The 19,992-nt window shown below is 38.6% G+C and overlaps 1 protein-coding gene across 2 annotated transcripts in view; it reads right to left on the bottom strand.

Annotated features, from left to right (window-relative positions):
• Positions 1–2,991: 2,991 nt before the first annotated feature.
• Positions 2,992–19,992, bottom strand: part of GYS2 (glycogen synthase 2) — a 59,747-nt gene continuing 42,746 nt past the window's right edge. For both annotated transcript variants that reach the window (XM_021690633.1, XM_021690634.1), the window contains 5 exons: positions 13,891–14,017; positions 7,843–7,938; positions 6,866–7,029; positions 5,392–5,472; positions 2,992–3,220 (listed from right to left, as the gene is read on the bottom strand). In XM_021690633.1, coding sequence (XP_021546308.1) covers positions 2,999–3,220; positions 5,392–5,472; positions 6,866–7,029; positions 7,843–7,938; positions 13,891–14,017 — 690 coding nt within the window. In that variant the 3' untranslated portion in view covers positions 2,992–2,998. The remainder of the gene's footprint in view (positions 3,221–5,391; positions 5,473–6,865; positions 7,030–7,842; positions 7,939–13,890; positions 14,018–19,992) is intronic.

The raw sequence follows: 19,992 nt of genomic DNA, 5'->3' as shown, positions 1-19,992 counted from the left end.
CACACCCACAGTGAGCATAATAACCTATTTATTTGGAGTTACAATATGATCAACATGTTAATTTTTTTGACCTAGTTAGTTGAGAGTTGTTATTGATAAATGTCATAAGTGGAAAGTATTGTTAATTCTTACTGTCATCAGTATATAGCCATTATTCAGTAGCTAAAGGATATCTTTATGCGAATGTATCTGTACCTAGGAGTTACAATTTCACTGTGTTATGAAGTCAAAACCCTGCTTATAAGATTTGTCTGTATCTTGTATTGTAATTGAATAATGAAACTATATTCAAGTCATTGTCACACTGATCTCTTCCAAAAAATAATATGCTAGCATTAAAAAATATGTGGTATCATAATAGGCACTTGTCATTTATTATGATTTGATTTAAGTGGATTTTCTAGATAGTGCATATGTCCAGTTTATTGAGATTTTACTCCTCTGACATAGAGGTGTACATACTGGCTATTTAAACATTATGCTTATTCCAAGACTGTTTAAAAAACCCCAACACATGAAACAATTCTTCCCACAACTAAATAGAACAATCTCAAGTCTTTCACACTAAAACAGAGTTTTTAAAAACCTTCTAAATGGCCAACAACTATTAAAATAATTCAGTATCATATTGGAAGACTATTAGTATTGTATATAATACCAAGTATTATAGGTGCTTGAATTCCTTGAATGTTGTTCTGCCATACAGATGTGCTGATTAACATAGGAGTTGCAGGCCGCCTGGGTGGCTCCGTTGGTTAAGCATCTGCCTTCGACTCAGGTCATGGTCTCAGGTCCTGTAATCGAGTCCCATATCTGGCTCCCTGCTCAGTGGGGAGTCTGCTTCTCCCTCTCCCTCTGCATCTCCCCCCACTCATTCTTTCTCTCTCTCCTCTCTCTCAAATAATAATAATAAAAAATCCTAAAACAGCAACAACAAAAAAAGCATAGTAGTTGCATACAGTCCCCTTTGCCCGGCTGCTATAACATTGTCTCTCTTGGGATATCTTTGCAATTCTCTTTATTTCTATCTTTTTCAAAATTGAAATGAACAAAAGATGTTCACATTGTATGGCTTGTATTTTAAAACTGGGAAATACCCCCCCGCCAGGCAAACCCACGTACTTGAATATCGCTACCTCAGGTGGGACTTGCAGCCCCTTTGAGCACAGCTCCTGTAGCTCTTCCCCTCTTTGGGTGGGAATCCTTCCTCCCCTGTGGCTATCTGCCTTCCAGCTTGGGCTCTCAATTACTCTTTGTTTCCCTGGGTTTCCCCAGTGGATACCTCCTCTCCCCTGACAGCACCATTATGACCCCAAGAGAGGAGAGAAAGCAGAGGCCCCCGCCCGTTAAAAATCAGCCTCCAGGGGCACCTGGGTGGCTCAGGTGGTTGGGTGACTGCCTTCGGCTCGGTTCATGATCCTGGAGTCCCAGGGTCGAGTCCCACGTCGGGCTCCCTGCTCGGTGGGGAGTCTGCTTCTCCCTCTGATCCTCCCCCCTCTCGTGCTCTCTCTCTCTGTCTCATTCTCTCTCTCAAATAAATAAATAAAATCTTTAAAAAAAAAAAATCAGCCTCCAACTAACATTTCCCCTTTATCTGGTTCCGAGAAATGAAAGTCTATATCCTATCCACCTTGAGTTACATTGTTTTGCTTCAGCCTCAGGAGAAAGGGAAGTTGGGAATGTAACCAGTTGGTCCCCTCCTACTGGACTATGAATTCCTTTAGTAAGAGTTTATTTAGAATATGATCTGATCCTTATAACCACCATGTGAAGCCCTCACTTGTATCCCCCACATGACCTCACAGAAGTGTATCCTCACCCTTTGGACCTCCCCAAGTGCCTTTGACCAGTCCCTCTCCTGAGTCCTCCTTGTGCCCTGGGAAACTATTAGCAGAGCACTTGTAACATTTTATCTTCTCGTCAGTATATGTAAAACCAGCTCTGTTCACCCTAACTCTTAACATGGAAGGCAGGGTGGGACAACGCATAAAAGTCTTCTGTCGGCTGGTCACGCACACATTAACTATTTTCTATAGTTCCTATACTCCAACTTATGCAAACGTACATTCTTTAAAAACACCATTTTTTTGTACCTCTATTTCTCCCAATGAGACCACTCATTTGTGCCGCTACTGTGTATAAGGCACTGTGCTAGAAACAGAGTCATCTACTAACGATCCTTATCTGTTGCTCCTCACCCGGCTTTGTCAGTCTTGGGGAAGGACGAAGAAAGGACTGGAGCAAGGGGATAGAGTCCAGTGGCAGCAGCTGTCTGAATGGAGGAGCGAGTGCAGGGTAGAAATATGCCACTCAAAACCAGGTGTTTGCAGGTCTGTGAATTTCCATTTGCTCTTTTGTTTGTACTTTGTTACAGTCAGATGGTATAGCGCAGATGGTAACATTTTCCCATCATTAAGTTGAGAAGTGACCTTGTAAATATGCGTTAATATGTATCAGGATCTGGATTTAAGGTAGCGTTTTTTCTCTTATGGATTTTGATTGTGTGCAAAGCTAGATAGAAATTCATGGTTCTGAATCATGTGAAACATGAACATAATCACTGAAGACAGAATTATTTAAAATATGTACGTAGTGCACGTTCAGGGCTCAGATCAGGATCTTTCACAGGGAAAATGGGAGGCTTGTTTGGTAGATATGGCAGCTGTATAAATACTAAGCACAGGATTATGGTGATGATAATTTAAAAATAAACACTAGCAAATGAAAATTCTTATTGCTTAAGCTAACATTTTAAAAACATTTCTGGTCTTCCTCCTTTAATGGACATTCTTCCTCTTGCCTAAATTTACTGGGGAAAAGGAGTAGGGGAAAATAACTTGGATTTTATTAGAAATTCCAAATTGTCATTCACTTAATCTTCTCCCCTTCGTAGGCAGAGAATAAATCCCGTTGTAACACGTAAAAGAAGAAAATGGAATTTGTAGCATGTTCATTTCTTTAGATAATCACTCTTACTCTGTTCCGACACGCGTGGAATTCAGTTCTTGTATTCACCATGCAGCTTTTTCTTCCCACGAGGAACACGGCCCAGAGAAAATGGCGACTTGATATTTAACCGATCCCTTTCAGCTTCCTCTTCCTCATTGTATCGCTCATCCTCTTCTTCATCTTCCACATCACTGCTTTGAGGACTAGAGACCTGAGACCCTGAAGGGGAAGGTGGAACTGAGGAAGGCCTGGGGTATTTAAATCCTTCAGTCTGCCAAAGACAAAAATAAGTCACAAACATTATAATGATATAAACACTTTGCATGTGCATTTGATACAAAACATAGTTGGATATTTTTTGTGGTCTGTTCATGGGCTATTATTATTTTTGATTCCTTTTGATTCTGGTACCACCAAATTCAAGAGAGATTCGTTAAATAAATAGCTTTCTTTTCTTATGCACTGAAATGTGCCAGGTGCCATATGTATTTATGTATGTATAAATATATATAATCTTATTTAATCCTTGTAACAACACCAATAAATGTGTTTTTCCCATTTACAGGAGAAAATTGAGGGTTAGAGAGACCAGATGACTTGCCCAAGGTCATGCAGCATGTAAGTGGTAGAGCAAAGATTTGTACAGGGCTGTGATCACTCCCTAGCCTTTAATATCAACTGTCATGTTACACTGCTCATATTGGCAGTCCCTATGTCACTTTGCAGATTTGCTCAACAAAATTACAGAACATGGGTATCGTGGACATGCCATGGACAGCCACCATTGGAAAGAATCCTGGAAGCCAGGCCACTTAGTTGACTCTGAAATTCCACCAGTTACTTTTATTTCAGTGCATGAGCAAATGTCACTAGGTTTTAATCAAATTGCCCTTCTACCTAAGATTCACTGAGATAACTCATTTGATCAATGAGTGCTAAGCACAATTATGGGTCAGGCACCAAAATGCCACTGAGGAAACAAAGAAGAAAAACATGATTCTTGCCCTTCAAGAGAGCACATGTTTGACTGGGGAAGACAGCTGTATAAAATAGTTGCAGCACTTGTCACTCTGTATTTCAATTACTTGTGTTCATTATTATCATGTCATACCCACACAATCATTTCAACGTTCAGATATTTGGCCTGAAAGCAATAAAAAAAATAAATTTAAAAAAAAGGAGCTGATTCATGCACTTAGGACCTGGCTCAGAGTAGGAGTTCAATACTTAGTAATTGAATCATTTGAATAAATGGATGAATATAGCTGAATTAATATCAAGTCGAGCGACTGCCTCTAAACAAGCTAAGCCATTAATCCTGTTACAATCCTGAGCATGAAAGTTGGAATTTGTATTCTGAAGAGTTTTCAAAACCCTGTCACCTTCTGCATGAGCAAATTTTACCTTGGGCTAACTTTTGAGATCTGTTTCCCTTGACACTTGATATAGATGGAACATAAGTTGTGCAAAATTGATTATGGTAAAAGGGACTCCTGATTGGGAAATCACATCTGAACTCAGAGATTTATAAATACTCGATGAGGATCTACAGCTTTTGGGAATCCCTGAATTGGATGACTCTCGTACTTGTGCATATTCCTCGTGGAGGCCATGGACGCTGCTGATCTGTGGAGATTTACATGAGATCTTGGCTCCCTGGGGCATGAAACTACTAAGCTAGGATAGATCTCATACCTAATGATAGGGATCTCATCTTTTTGCACGTAAGCTTTCGCCTGGTGGGCGGTGGGGGGGGGGGGGGGGCAGGGGCGGGCAAAGAAGTGTGCTTTGGGACCGCTGTGTAGACTGCTGTAAGGACTGATCCCGCTGAAGAGAAATGTCTGATGCTGTCCTACTTCAAGCTGTGTTTCCTATCTTATATCCTTCTAAGTGAATGTGATGGCAAGTAGCCTATGCTCATCTCATGAATATAAATGTCTAACAGAGCTTCAGAAGACTCCCTGCTGGGCACTGCTGACTGGTACATAAATACTCATCCAGTCCAATTCCTCCCGTGGTTCCTGAATTCACTCTATGTTACTGTTGCCAAGTAGTTACCTGATATTTAAACATTTCCTTGGATAGCGAATTCACCTGCTGTTAAAGCAGGCCAGTTCATTTTTCAGCAGCTCCCGAAAGAATGGGTGTCTAACACAGAGGTTTCAAGTACTAAGGCAGGGGGAGTTTTAATGTGGAAGTGCTTCTCCAATGACATGAATTAGCTGACCATCGGCTCATCCGCTAAATAAGGCTAACTCGGAATCAAGGGCTTTGACTTGGTCTGACTTGTCGGTTCCTCTATTCCTTGCTTTAAGGCAACATTATGAAAAAGTATAAAAGTTTCCATCCTTAACTAATTCTAAATTAAAAAGTATTGGTAGGACTTACCATACACAAGAAATTTAGATTTCAAAATAAATACATAATATATGAAATACTTACCGTTGGTGGTGATGTAGGCTCCATATGGAATTTATCTGGAAAAGCTCTACTTAAGGTCAGGTACCTGGCATGCTGATAATACTATGATAGAAAAACCAATTCACAGTTTTAAAAATATTATATATCTCAAAAACCATGTTATTATATAAAATCTTATTCTCCTAGTAAAGTGGCAGAACCTATTCACCCTAAATTTAAGAATCAGAAAAAAAACTGATGGTTTACAGTTTTATTATTTTCCAGTTAATAAGTAAAGAAATACTACAAAAAGTAGAAGGGAAAAGCCATACTGGCCTTACTGAAAACTCTGAATTGTGTGCTAAAACACTGGCTTCATGCTACAGAGAAGCAGTATGATATGGGGAAAAGGGGGTACCTGAGTAATCAGACAAGCTGGACCTAAGTCCTGCTTGAGACCTTAGATAAGAAACATAACTTCTGGGGTGCCTGAGCAGCTCAGTGGGTTGAGCATCTGCCTTCAGCTCAGATCATGATCCCGGAGTCCTGGGATCGAGCCCCGCATCATCGGGCTCCCTGCTCAGCGGGGAGTCTGCTTCTCCCTCTGCCCCTCCCCCTGCTCATGTTCTCTCTTTCTCTCTCTCAAATAAATAAATAAATAAAATCTTAAAAAAAGAAACATAACTTCTAAGAGCCTTATCATTCTGCTTTCATTGTAAAATAGAGACAGTACAATGAATCACTCAGGGTTGTGATGAGCACTGTCATTAGTATGTGTAGCTGCTCGGCAAATGGCAGCATCTGTCATTTGTCAGGGAGAGTTTAGTGGCATCTAAGCAGATACAGGATGTGAAGGCAAAGTCAGCTTATTTTTTATTAAATCATCCAGTACGAAGATATATAGACATCTGGGTATTTACAAACCTATTGCATAGTTGAAAGGAGGTATTTCCCGTACTTGTCATTTGAAAACAATATTATTCCCACTCCCACTGTACTTATGGAATATGGTCACATCATTGCTTAGAGTCAAACAAAATAGAAATGTTTCTTTAGATGTTTTCCTCATATTCATGAACCAATAGCTGAAATGCATCAAGTTAAGCACTGACAATAGACTAACTAGAAAGATCCCAGCTAGATCCTGACCGACTTGCTGTTATAAGCTCAAACTAAATATGAAAATTTGGGGGTAGGACTTTGCCAGCTCATTTTAAGTAAAAAAAGTACATGAAAACATCGCTTGAGATTTCAACAATTATGGTACAGGGTTGACTTTGCAGATGATGACTAGAATCTATATTTTTATATCCCAGTGGGATTTTCTTTCTTTCTTCTTTTTTTTAAAGTAGCCTCCACACTCAGCACAGCTCGAAAGGCAGGGCTCGAACTCATGACCCCAAGATCAAGACCTGAACTGAGATCAACAGTCAGATGCCCAACCAACTGAGCCACCCAGGGGCCCCAGTCTAGTGGGATTTCTAAAGCGGTTCTCTCCATCCCAAACTTAACTTACTCTGCCCAAGTATCTCCAATCCAGAAGATCGGAGAGCCTCTCAGTTCGGTTTCTCTGAATAATTCTTTGGCGGCGTGACTGTTTGCAAAATCCATAGAGAAACTGAGTCAGCTGATTGCAGGAATCATCCAGAGAGCGGAATCTCCTGTCAACAATGTAAATACCTGAGGAGCACAAAAGCCAAAGCACGGGTATACATAGGGCTAACCTTAGAATGTTTCTTCTCCCATTCCTTAGGTTCCATCACAGACCACCACACGCAGTACCCACTCCCTGACTCCCCTGCTGCCTCCGTTTTATCTTTCCCCTTCCAAGGCTGTATTTCTTCTGTGATCTCCTCCTAAGGGTTTACAACTGTCACCAACACACATGCAACACGATGGATCTTGCTAAAAAAATTTGGCAGTAGAGGGACACCCTGGATCAGTGGTTCTCCCCGGGACTGCTCACTAACCACAATCTCTGGGGTAAGACCTGGGGATCAGTGATTTTTAGGCTCCCCAGTGTTCCCACCGTGCAGTCCTGCCTGAGAACCACAGCTCTAGCCTGAGGAAAGAGAACCATGATGAGGAGACCATAGAAGACCAGGAAATTGGCAATGTGTAGGCAGACAATCCATCCCATCTCGCTTTTCTTGCTGCTAGGCAACACAGACACAGAGATGGTGGTATGCAAATTCTTCTGCCATCTTCAACAATTTAAGTGAATTTTGCTAACTTGGCACAGACTTTTAAATAAATGACGCTGACTACTCTATATACTCTTAAGGCTATAGTTACTGTAACATCAATATATTTAATATTAATAGCATTTTTATCTTTTCTATGAACCACATAATTAAATCTACTTTTAATTAAACAAGAAGTATAAACATTACTTTAATCATCAGGATAGCTTTAAAGTTAGGCTCCCTAAAGATCCCGTGTTTGGTTAGAGGTTACTTCTCCCTGCATTGGGTGAATGATGAAAAACCTCACCGTAAGCAGTAGGATCAGCCACGTGCTCCTGCATGAAACAGCCAAAGCCAGAAAGGTTGGTTGTCACACTGGGGATACCCATCACAGTGCATTCAGCTGCCAGGGGAAATAGACAAAGGCTTGGCTTCAGACCCGCTTCTGTACCCTCTTATGCACACAGAGGGGGGAAAAGCCCAAGTTGGCCTAGTAATAGCGATATTTATTTTGTATCAGGTACAGTACTAAGCTCTTTACATGTATTAACTCATTTAATCTTCTCAATGACCACGTGAAGTAAGACTGACATTATCGGGGCACCTGGGTGGCTCAGTTGGTTAAGCGACTGCCTTCGGCTCAGGTCATGATCCTGGAGTCCCGGGATCGAGTCCCACATCAGGCTCCCTGCTCAGCAGGGAGTCTGCTTCTCCCTCTGACCCTCCTCCCTCTCATGCTCTCTGTCTCTCATTGTCTCTCTCGCAAATAAATAAAATCTTAAAAAAAGACTGACATTATCTCCATCTTACAGATGAAGAAATTGAGGCACAGAGAGGTTAGATAATTTGCCCAATGTCACAAAGGCAGGGAATGGGGTAGAGGTGGGATTTGAAGCCAGGTGCCCGGCTCCAGGGCTCCTGTTTGGAACTGCTACTCTACCCTGTCTCTCTCATTCTGGCTGGTTTTGTTTTTTGCTCCATTCTAAGCTGTGTCTCTAAGTCTGGTGCGTTTGTGGGTTTGGGACATGAGCAACTCCTCCCGTCGTATTAATCTCCCTTGCCACAAATCCCTCCACTTCCCCAAGTGTCCATTGTACCCATACCCTCCCCCATCTTCTCCCCCCCCGCCAGTCAAAACCTGTTTTTCATAAAATAGTGGATATGTTTCTTTTAAGAAGTATTACCGCTCAAAAGGATGTCTGCATTTTTAACAAGGAATTTATATTTGATGATGGAATTAATCTTGGTTGGCTAGTGGGGGTGGGTTAAAAAAAAAAGATTTCCCCACTAATCAAGAAGTAATGCAGTTTATTTCTCCAGCTGTTCTGAAACTGTTCCAAAAAATAGAAAAGGAAGGAAAACTTCCAAACTCATTGTATGAGGCCAGCATTACCTTGATCCCAAAACCAGACAAAGACCCCATTAAAAAAGAGAATTACAGACCAATATCCCTGATGAACATGGATGCAAAAATTCTCACCAAAATATTAGCCAATAGGATCCAACAGTACATTAAAAGGATTATTCACCACAACCAAGTGGGATTTATCCCTGGGCTGCAAGGTTGGTTCAACATCCGCAAATCAATCAGCGTGATACAATACATTAATAAAAGAAAGAACAAGAACCATATGATCCTCTCAATAGATGCAGAAAAAGCATTTAACAAAGTACAGCATCCTTTCTTGATTAAAACTCTTCAGAGTGTAGGGATAGAGGGTACATACCTCAATGTCATAAAAGCCATCTATGAAAAACCCACAGCGAATATCATTCTCAATGGGGAAAAACTGAGAGCTTTCCCCCTAAGGTCAGGAACATGGCAGGGATGTCCACTATCACCACTGCTATTCACCATAGTACTAGAAGTCTTAGCCTCAGCAATCAGACAACAAAAAGAAATAAAAGGCATCCGAATTGGCAAAGAAGAAGTCAAACTGTCACTCTTTGCAGATGATTTGATACTTTATGTGGAAAACCCAAAGACTCCACCCCAAAACTGCTAGAACTCATACAGGAATTCAGTAAAGTGGCAGGATATAAAATCAATGCACAGAAATCAGTGGCATTCCTATACACCAACAACAAGACAGAAGAAAGAGAAATTAAGGAGTCCATCCCATTTAAAATTGCACCCAAAGCTATAAAATACCTAGGAATAAGTCTAACCAAAGAGGCGAAGAATCTGTACTCAGAAAACTATAAAATACTCATGAAAGAAATTGAGGAAGACACAAAGAAGTGGAAAAACATTCCTTGCTCATGGATTGGAAGAACAAATATTGTGAAGATGTCAATGCTACCTAGAGCAACCTACACATTTAATGCAATCCCTATCAAAATGCCATCCACTTTTTTCAAAGAAATGGAACAAATAATCCTAAAATTTGTATGGAACCAGAAAAGACCCCGAATAGCCAGAGGAATGTTGAAAAAGAAAAGCAAAGCTGGCAGCATCACAATTCCAGACTTCCAGCTCTATTACAAAGCTGTCATCATCAAGACAGTATGGTACTGGCACAAAAACAGACACGTAGATCAATAGAACAGAATGGAGAGCCCAGAAATGGACCTTCAACTCTATGGTCAACTAATCTTCTACAAAGCAGGAAAGAATGCCCAATGGAAAAAAGTCTCTTCAACAAACGGTGTTGGGAAAGTGGTGTTGGGAAAATTGGACAGCCACATGCAGAAGAATGAAACTGGACCATTTCCTTACACAAAAATAGACTCAAAATGGGTGAAAGACCTAAATGTAAGACAGGAATCCATCAAAATCCTTGAGAACACAGGCAGCAACCTCTTCAACCTCAGCTACAGCAACTTCTTCCTAGAAACATCTCCGAAGGCAAGGGAAGCATGGCAAAAATGAACTATTGGGACTTCATCAAGACAAAAAGCTTTTGCACAGCAAAGGAAACAGTCAACAAAACCAAAAGACAACTGACAGAATGGGAGAAGATATTTGCAAATGACATATTGGATAAAGTATCCAGAATCTATAAAGAACTTATCAAACTCAACACCCAAAGAACAAATGATCCAATCAAGAAACAGGCAGAAGATATGAACAGACATTTTTCCAAAGAAGACATCCAAATGGCCAACAGACACATGAAAAAGTGCTCAACATCGCTCAGCATCAGGGAAATCAAAATCAAAATCTCAATGAGATACCACCTCACACCAGTCAGAATGGCTAAAATTAACAAGTCAGGAAACGACAGATGTTGGCGGGGATGCGGAGAAAGGGGAACCCTCCAACACTGTTGGTAGGAATGCAAACTGGTGCAGCCACTCTGGAAAACAGTATGGAGGTTCCTCAAAAAGGTGAAAATAGAGCTACCGTATGACCCAGCAATTGCACTACTGGGTATTTACTCCAAAGATACAAATGTAGTGATCTGAAGGGGTATGTGCACCCCAATGTTTATAGCAGCAATGTCCACAATAGCCAAACTATGGAAAGAGCCAAGATATCCATCAACAGATGAATGGATAAAGAAGATGTGGTGTATATATACAATGGAATATTATGCAGCCATCAAAAAAAACAAAAACAAAAAAAAAACACGAAATCTTGCCATTTGCAACGATGTGGATAGAACTAGAGGGTATTATGCTAAGCGAAATAAGTCAACCAGAGAAAGACATGTATCATATGATCTCACTGATATGAGGAATTCTTAATCTCAGGAAACAAACTGAGGGTTGCTGGAGTGGTGGGGGGTGGGAGGGATGGAGTGGCTGTGTGATAGACATTGGGGAGGGTATGTGCTATGGTGAGCGCTGTGAATTGTGTAAGACTGATGAATCACAGACCTGTACCTCTGAAACAAATAATACATTATATGTTAAAAAAAAAATAAGATAGTAGGAAGGGAAAAATGAAGGGGGAAAGATCGGAGGGGGAGATGAACCATGCGAGACTATGGACTCTGAGAAACAAACTGAGGGTTCTAGAGGGGAGGCAGGTGGGGGGATGGGTTAGCCTGGTGATGGGTATTAAAGAGGGAATGTACTGAATGGAGCACTGGGTGTTATACGCAAACAATGAATCATGGAACACTCCATCAAAAACTAATGATGTAATGTATGGTGATTAACATAATAAAATAAAATTTAAAAAAGAAAGAAGTAATGCAGTTTAGACAGTGGCCTTTTCTTCTGCTCTGCAAGTATTGCCTCGTGGTTTATCTCAAGAGAGATGTGGTTTCCTAATTTTTAGAGGGAGTGGTGGAGGAGAAAATGGGACAGGGATTCTTGACCCATATGAGAATCTAATGAAAACCTGGAGCTCATCCCCAGAAAAATTCTTACTCATATATGTATAAAGAATTTTGCCTACAATTCCATGGAAGTTCACAGAACCTTATTTTTATTAAATACTCATTAAAATACATCTAATGAAGTCTAGGTACCCATAATCTCTGCAAATTTTCATTGAATGAATTTAATGGAATAAGCACTTATAATCATTGGATTTTCTCGAAACACAGCCTTAAATGAATATTTTCTGGAGTGTGTTAAACTTAGTATCAAATAAAGAGTTATTTTTAAAAAATTAGAATTATCTAATATGCTAACATCAAACTTAAACCACTATGGGTCTTGTTATTTCTGTAACTACAGGTTAGGTGAGGAGTGACCAATTTCCTTTGGTTAGTTCAAAACAGAGAATGACTCATTCTCAAACTTCTTTTTCCATCTACTTATCTTTTATAATAGTTTTGCTGGTCTTTATCTTAAAATACTAGATGTATCTCCTCTATCATTTTGGGTTAAGTTTATCTTTGTCCTATAAAATGATGTTTGGTGGAAAGTCTGCTGTAAGTTATAGAACATTCTCTTTACCCAATGTAAAGGATTTCCCACATCCCTCAGTCACTCAGACTTTGGTTTTGTGCTTCTCTATTTTTGAAACTTCTTGATAATAAATTATGTTACTTACTAGAAATAATAGGAACAAAAGTCAATAACAAAATGTTAAGTTCATCAGTGAAATATGCATTTTATGTATCTTAAAAGATAGATACTCAATTATAAACAATTTCAGATAATATGTGGGTATTTCATAAGTAAGAAGACACCATCTTTATAAAAGTGACAACTGATACCCATAACAATTTTTAGAACTACAAAAGAGATAGCTGGAAGAGTTAGATCAATAGCTTTTCTATGTCATGTTTCAAGAGGAGATAATATTTTATCTATTTTCCCCAGAGGTTTTAATATTTTTACAGCTGCTGGGAAATTATTCTTGGTGGAACCTAGAATGATAGAATAGGACCTTATGTCAAAAGAGGCAGAGATTTCATGTTGCTCCTTATGTAAAGATACTACTTATATAGAATTTTTTTTAATACATAATGTATTACTTGTTTCAGAGGTACAGGTCTGTGATTCATCAGTAGATACTACTTATATAGAATTTAAAATTCTATATTGAAATTCTGGGATCAGAAAACAAAGATTAGAAAAATTCTTCCTCTTCATAATTCAACCATGATCTCCCTAACCTTGACCGATGCCACCCCTTGGTTGGACAATGATGACATTGAGATCAGAAAGCAAAATTTATTAATTATGCATAAAAATGTTTTCTGAACGTTTTCTTTTAAAATTATGAATGGAATTATATTTAAATAAAGAGGAAAATCTCCGATTACTAATATGAGATGGAAAAATTAGTATTATATACTTTCCATTGGCATTTATTTAAAGTATTTGTTTCCTTTTTAATTAAGCATTTCAGTACAAATACAAATTGATAGCTCTTGATACCAATGACAAACATGATCATAGGGGAAAAAAAGAAAAATAGGTAGTGCATCTGGGAATCCACCATCAGGGAGGGAAAAAAAAAGGCAGATGAAGAGGTGGAGGATCTGAATGGAATGATGTCAGGGTCATAATACCTATCACCGAACTGACATTTTATCTTAAAAGTACCTCTTTTTTGAGTGACAAGGGTGTGAAGAAGACTTCACTGTATACCTTCTTATACTCTTTGTCTCCTTAACTATGTGAATGTGTTACCTATTAAAAATTAAGTACATCCATTAATTTAAAAAAATTCTGAAATATGTTTTAGAGAACACTTTTGCTGGACCATTGTTTCTCATCTTAAACCTACTTGCACTCAATTTCTCCTTTATATGAATAGTTGGGACTGGTAGAGATAACTCAATAATACGTAATCTTTATAACACATTCTTTTTCTTTGTAATACAGTATATTATTATAATTTAACCTTAGTAGAAATTACATATCAGCTTTGAATATTATATCCATGTGCATAAAATAATAGATTAATAAAATTTAAAACATTCCACAATCTATACATGCCACGTACCTGGAGTATAACCCCACGGTTCATAGTATGATGGAAATACTCCAAGATGACAACCTCGGACAAACTCTTCATAATCCATGGGTAATAAGGGGCTGGTGGAGGATAGAAACTCTGGGTGCAAAATTACCTAAAAAAGGAAAATTCTAATGAGAAAAAAAAAGAAATTAAAGCAAAAATCTCCTACATTTCGGTATTTTGATACTGTAGAAGCCTTGTGTTCTAGATTCTAGAGATGTACGAGGAATCTCATCTAGATTAGATCAGACTAGAAACCTTCATCCAAGTTACTATCCTCTCTCACCTGGAGGTAATCACCTCCTAACCTAGATCCCTGCTTCTATTCTGCCAAGGTCTCTACTCAGTCCAACTAGAGTGAAGATTTAAAAGTGCCAGGTACTCCCGTGCTCAAAATTCTTCACTGGCTTCCCATTTCACTCAGAATAAAAGCCAAAGTATTTATGATGCCTTTAAGCAGTGGTGTTCTGGTACATGTTTAAGAATGAAAAACCAAAATATAAGTATATATTTGTACATAAGTTTACTATACATTTTATTGATATAAAGAATGTATAGCATACAATTTCCAAATAATAAAAAATGTACACACAAAACCTGCACACAGATGTTTGTATCAGCTTTATTCATAATTGATAAAACTGGGGAGCAATCAAGATAACCTTTGATAGATGAATAAATAAACTGTCCAGACAATGGAATATTATTCAGTGCTAAGGAGAAATGAGCTATCAAGCCATGAAATGACATGGAAAAAAATTAAATGTACATTACTAAGTGAAAAAAGCCAATCTGAAAGGCCACACACTATATGATTCCAACTATATGATATTCTGGAAAAGGCAGAACTATGAAGCCAGAAAAAAGATCAGTGCTTGGATGAGGGCAGGGTTGACCAAGCAGAGTACAAAAGAATATTAGGGCAGTGAAATTATTCTGTATGATTTTGTAATGATGGATACATGTCATTATACATTCATCAAAAGTCACAGAAGGTAAAGCTCCAAGAGCAAAACTTCATGTAAACTGAATCTTGGTGGATAATAATGTATCAATGTAGGTTCATCAATTGTAACAAATATAAGATCCTGGTGTGATATGTGGACAATGGGGGAGGCAGTGCGGGCAGGGGTATGTGGGAACTCTCTGTACTTTCTGCTCAACTTTGCTGTGAACCTAAAACTTCTCTAAAGAATGAAGTCTAATAAAATATGTGTAATACCCTCCTTATTATAAATTCTAGACGGTTAAATATTCCCACATGCTTTTGTTGACTTTTGCAAAAATCCTGTATTCAGAACCAACTTAGGGTTTCAACTGAGGACTGAATGTAGTTATGATGTAAATGTTGATCCATTCAGAGATATACATCAGAACTTCAAAGGTTCATCAGTGACGTAAGTGACTTCTTTCCTGAGTTGGATATTAGCTTTTGAATATGGAAAAAATATTTCCTCATATTTTTGTGCCACTCACAATTTTGTGTAATGACTCTAGACACAACCCTTCTAAGTTTAATCTGTATTGTTCATATTTCTCTACCACCTTCTTAAGTCTAGACAATTGATACACAATTAATCAAGCCATGACGCGTAGTGTTCACCTATTTTCACTCTCTAGATACTCCCGCTATGGTCGGTTTCAAGCTACCAATGGGATGTCACTGAACTGGAGATGGGGAAGGCAGTAGCACACCATTATAGAATATTTCCACCATCGGTGGGTACAATAGCCATAAATAGCTTCAAGTGCATAGATCATCGTAAAATGTAGTAAACGATTAGGATGTGATGAGTTTCAGCATTACCTTTCATTTTAATATAACTGATTTATATTTTAAGTTGATGTAATTTAATTTTTAAAAAATAGCTATTTTTGAAACTGGCTCACAAAACTTCTGAGAATTTAGCAATTGGTTCTCGTGCACTGGTATGAGCTGGTACTGGGACTACACTGCTGGTAATGTTATGTGAAGGCGGAGACGAGAGAGAGAGAATGGCTATCATTGGGAAGGTGTGATTAGAACAGCTACTTAAGTGGTCACCCGGATGAAAGAATTCTCCAATTTCTCCTATTTCTTGAAGTTTTTCTTGAACCATTATTAGGTCATTTGTCAGCCTCTCCCCCATAGTTAAGTAGTTATTAAATATAAATAAAATCTGATTTAAAAGCATTTGGATTATATATATGTATGTATAGATATATAGTATATACTATATAGTATTTATATTGTACACATATAAAGAATATACATCATATACATACATATATAACATACATAATATAGGATATGTAGTATATATTTATACTGTATATATTATGTATTATATGCCATAATATGTAACACATTATTATATATTATATAGTATATGCCATATAATATACATATAAAATATATATTATTTATATTTTATATAAACATAATATAACATATATAATACAAGAATAAGTGTATATCTTTCCAAAGAGATTACTTTGAAGAAAAACCCTAATTTGGATATATAACAACAATGATAACAGTTGTATCATACTTTATGTATTATAAATACTGTTCTCATATATTATTTCATTTAATCCTAGCAACATCATGACATTCTCATTACTCTAATTTTAAAAATAAATTATAGGGCGCCTGGGTGGCTCAGTTGGTTAAGCGACTGCCTTCGGCTCAGGTCATGATCCTGGAGTCCCAGGATCGAGTCCCGCATCGGGCTACCTGCTCAGCGGGGAGTCTGCTTCTCCCTCTCCCGCTCCCCCCTCTTGTGCTCTCTCTCTCTCTCACTCTCTCTCTCAAATAAATAAATAAAATCTTTAAAAAAAAAAGAAAGAAATTATAAATATTATAAATAAATTATATACATTAGTTCCATGTCAGGAGATCTACAAATGGGACCTAGGTTAAACTTAAGCAATAGAATGGTAAAATATCCAAAAGTAGTACCTAAAAATGATAGTTCATTCAATCACAATCACAAAGCCCAAAATAAAAATAGATAAAACATTTTCCTCCACAGAACATGATTTGAGTCCTTATCATGTGCAAAGTCCTGCACAAGGGAAAGAGATAGACGCAGATCCTGTGTCCAGACAATCATCAAATCAGCAGACCACTGTACTCCTGGCAAATATCAGCAAACAGGGATTCAAAACTCATTGTCCTACTTTGGCATTTCCGAGCCTGGAAAAATCTGTACTCTCCAAAGCCCATTTTGGAACATGAAAATATCATGGCTCATTTCTTTTGTTTCCATCCAAACAGAATGACAGCATAACTAAATACTAACGCAGCTGCTCTGGGCCCTGCACAGCCAATGACGGAGGCCTGGGGCGGAGGAAGGGATGTTAGAGGTCAGCTCAAGGTTACCGGGAGGATTAAATGAGATCCTGTATACAAAAGCCCCCAGCAAAGCACCTGGCTCACAGCAGGCGCTGGATCAGTAGGGAAAAAACAAATAAAACCCAAAAAGTCGTCTAACCACATTTATCCTGTGAGGGAATTAAGATCCCAGGCAGTTAATTTACTTTCACAGAGTACTGGCACAGGGTCAAGACCTGGAGTCTGCACTGTAGGTTTTTCTCACTGCACCCACTGCCGAGGCAGAATTGATGATAAATTCAAATTCAAAATAATCTGCAACGTTTCCTGAATCAAGTGGTTGCATTCATATAAAGCGCTTGTCCGAGAGTTAAGAACCACTGTATAGAGTTCTGTAAATATGCAGGTGATCAAATGAGTACTCACATTAGCACAGGGCCTGAGTCAGTGTTAAGCTTTTAAAGGATACTATTTATAAATAAAATACCTAATTATGAGTTGACCAAAATTTATCTCAGTGCTTTGAGAGTATATTGCTATGAAGGGGCTATTCTTTTACTTCTTGTGTGTGTGTTTGCTTTATGATAATAACCAATGAAAGTCTCAAACTGTTCATGAGTTTATCTATATAAACATAATTTGTATGAGACAAACTTCCTTCTCCATTCACTCTACAGAAGCTATGTGCTTTTATATCTCTGTGCCTTTTTATCTACTTCTGCCGGCTCTCTGTATGATGAACTGTTGTCTGCATGATAAACTCCTGCTCGTCAGTCAAGATCTAGCTAACATGTCATCCTTTTATAAAACAAACTCTCCAGGCAGAGATAAATCCTCCATTTTCTACTCTCATCAAACTCTGTTTACACCTCTCTTCTAAAAGTTACTGAGCACCTATCATCTGCTACGGACCCGGCTAAATACAGATAAGAGCTGACATTTATCATGCACTTGCCACGTGCCACATACTGCACTAACTGGAGCACCTATTACGTATTTAAGCCTCACAACAATTCTGTGAGTGTGCGCCTATTTTGCCACCATTTTACAGATGAGAAGACTGAGGTAGATTAAGTAAATTTGCAAATCAATTAAGTGGCAGAGATTTAAAGGCAGACAAGGGATCCCGATTGACAGCCCCAACCGCTTCCCCTCTGGAGCAACTACAGCAGCTGCTCTAGCCTATAGACCTGGCAGAGATGGGTACTAGTGCCAACTCATTTCTGCACAACCAGTGACTCTTTTAATGGGCAACTTTTGTTTGGAAAATCCCTACTCCAACTAATAGGAATCCCTATTAAAATTGTCGCATGCAATTGCTCATCGAATAAGGCACCCGTCTGCCTACCAACGTGAAACTGTTTGGTAGGTGAACAAATCACATGAAAGTAAAATATAAAGGGAAGGTTTAGATATAGGGAAATGATGTGTGTGGTAATGCTAATATATTTAAAATAAATCACAGTAAACCACAATTCACCCCCCCCCACACACACACACAGAGGCATCTTTTGTATTAAGAAAGGAAGCATTGGAAAATAATTCAGAATTGTTGTTAGCTATAGATTGATTGTACTGTTGAAAACTAAATTTTTTGGCACACACAGAAGTGCACGTGCTTCTGTGTGTGTGTGTGTTTCTTTCCCCTAGCTGACCAGCCATGTTAGTGGTCTGCTTTTTCCCTTTATGAGTCACTACATAGTGCTGCTAGGTGTGTATATTTTTCATGCATTTGCTAATTTTTATTAATTCTAGTTTTTGTTAATGACATTTGACTTTCTGTAAAAAAAAAAGGTTGAGAGGTGTTTAGAACTGGACTGCAGTCTGTGGGTCTTCCCTCCTCATCCTTCCTTCCCCCTCTTTCCACCGTGTCGGACTACCCCTCCCTGCCTGCTTTCACTTTCAATCTCTATCCTGCACAGGCATTTTCACCAATAAGTGTTTTCACATCTAATCCTGTCTTGGTGTCTGCTTCTCAGAGAATGGAAAGTGAGAAAATTTATATGAGACACGATCGCTGCCTCGAAGAACTCACAGTCTCAATGGAGGAATGGACATACATATTTTAAAAATACAAATAACTCAGTGTGATGATTCCTATATTTGTAGCAGATATAAAGCACCTTGAGAATGCAGATAAGAAAGTGATTGCCCTGTCTGGAGTAGATGAATGCACGTTGGACAAACACAAGGAAGAGATGACTTCTAGGTTGGATCCCAAAGAAGCTGTTAGAATGGCTGAGATAGGGGCACTTCAGAAAGAATAACAACAGCAAAGACACAGAGGGATGAAGTTTAACATACTTAGGAAATAATGTACTTGTCCTTTCCTGAGAAATGGCTTCACTGTTATCATATTAAAACACACACACGCACATACACACACACACACACAGATCAGCAAAGCATACTTTGTTCAGAGCTCCCAATTTCAGGGGACCTTCCAGACTCAGTCTTCCCGAGAGCAAAGGAAGCATGAACCACAGTCATGGCTCCACATCCCCTGTTCAGTCTATATTTATTGTACATATCGTGTGCCAGGCACCCGACAGATCCTCAGAGGAAGAGCCACAGGTTTAAATATAAGTGTGACAAAGTTGTGTAAAACAGAAAGCTACAGGAAAATAATAGGCTTTCTTTCTGTCACTATTTCCTTTCCAAGAGGAAAAAAAAATTGAGAAGAACTGGTCTAAACTACATGAAAATGAAGTCAAATTAGTGCTGATACACTCTGAAGTGAGGTAAGTTCCTGCAGATCCAATCGTGCTGAT

This window comes from Neomonachus schauinslandi, chromosome 5 (assembly GCF_002201575.2).
Source record: "Neomonachus schauinslandi chromosome 5, ASM220157v2, whole genome shotgun sequence".
NCBI classification, from domain to species: Eukaryota; Metazoa; Chordata; class Mammalia; order Carnivora; family Phocidae; genus Neomonachus; species Neomonachus schauinslandi.
Note: the sequence above shows the minus strand (reverse complement) of the source record. Positions and strands in the feature narration are given on the sequence as shown.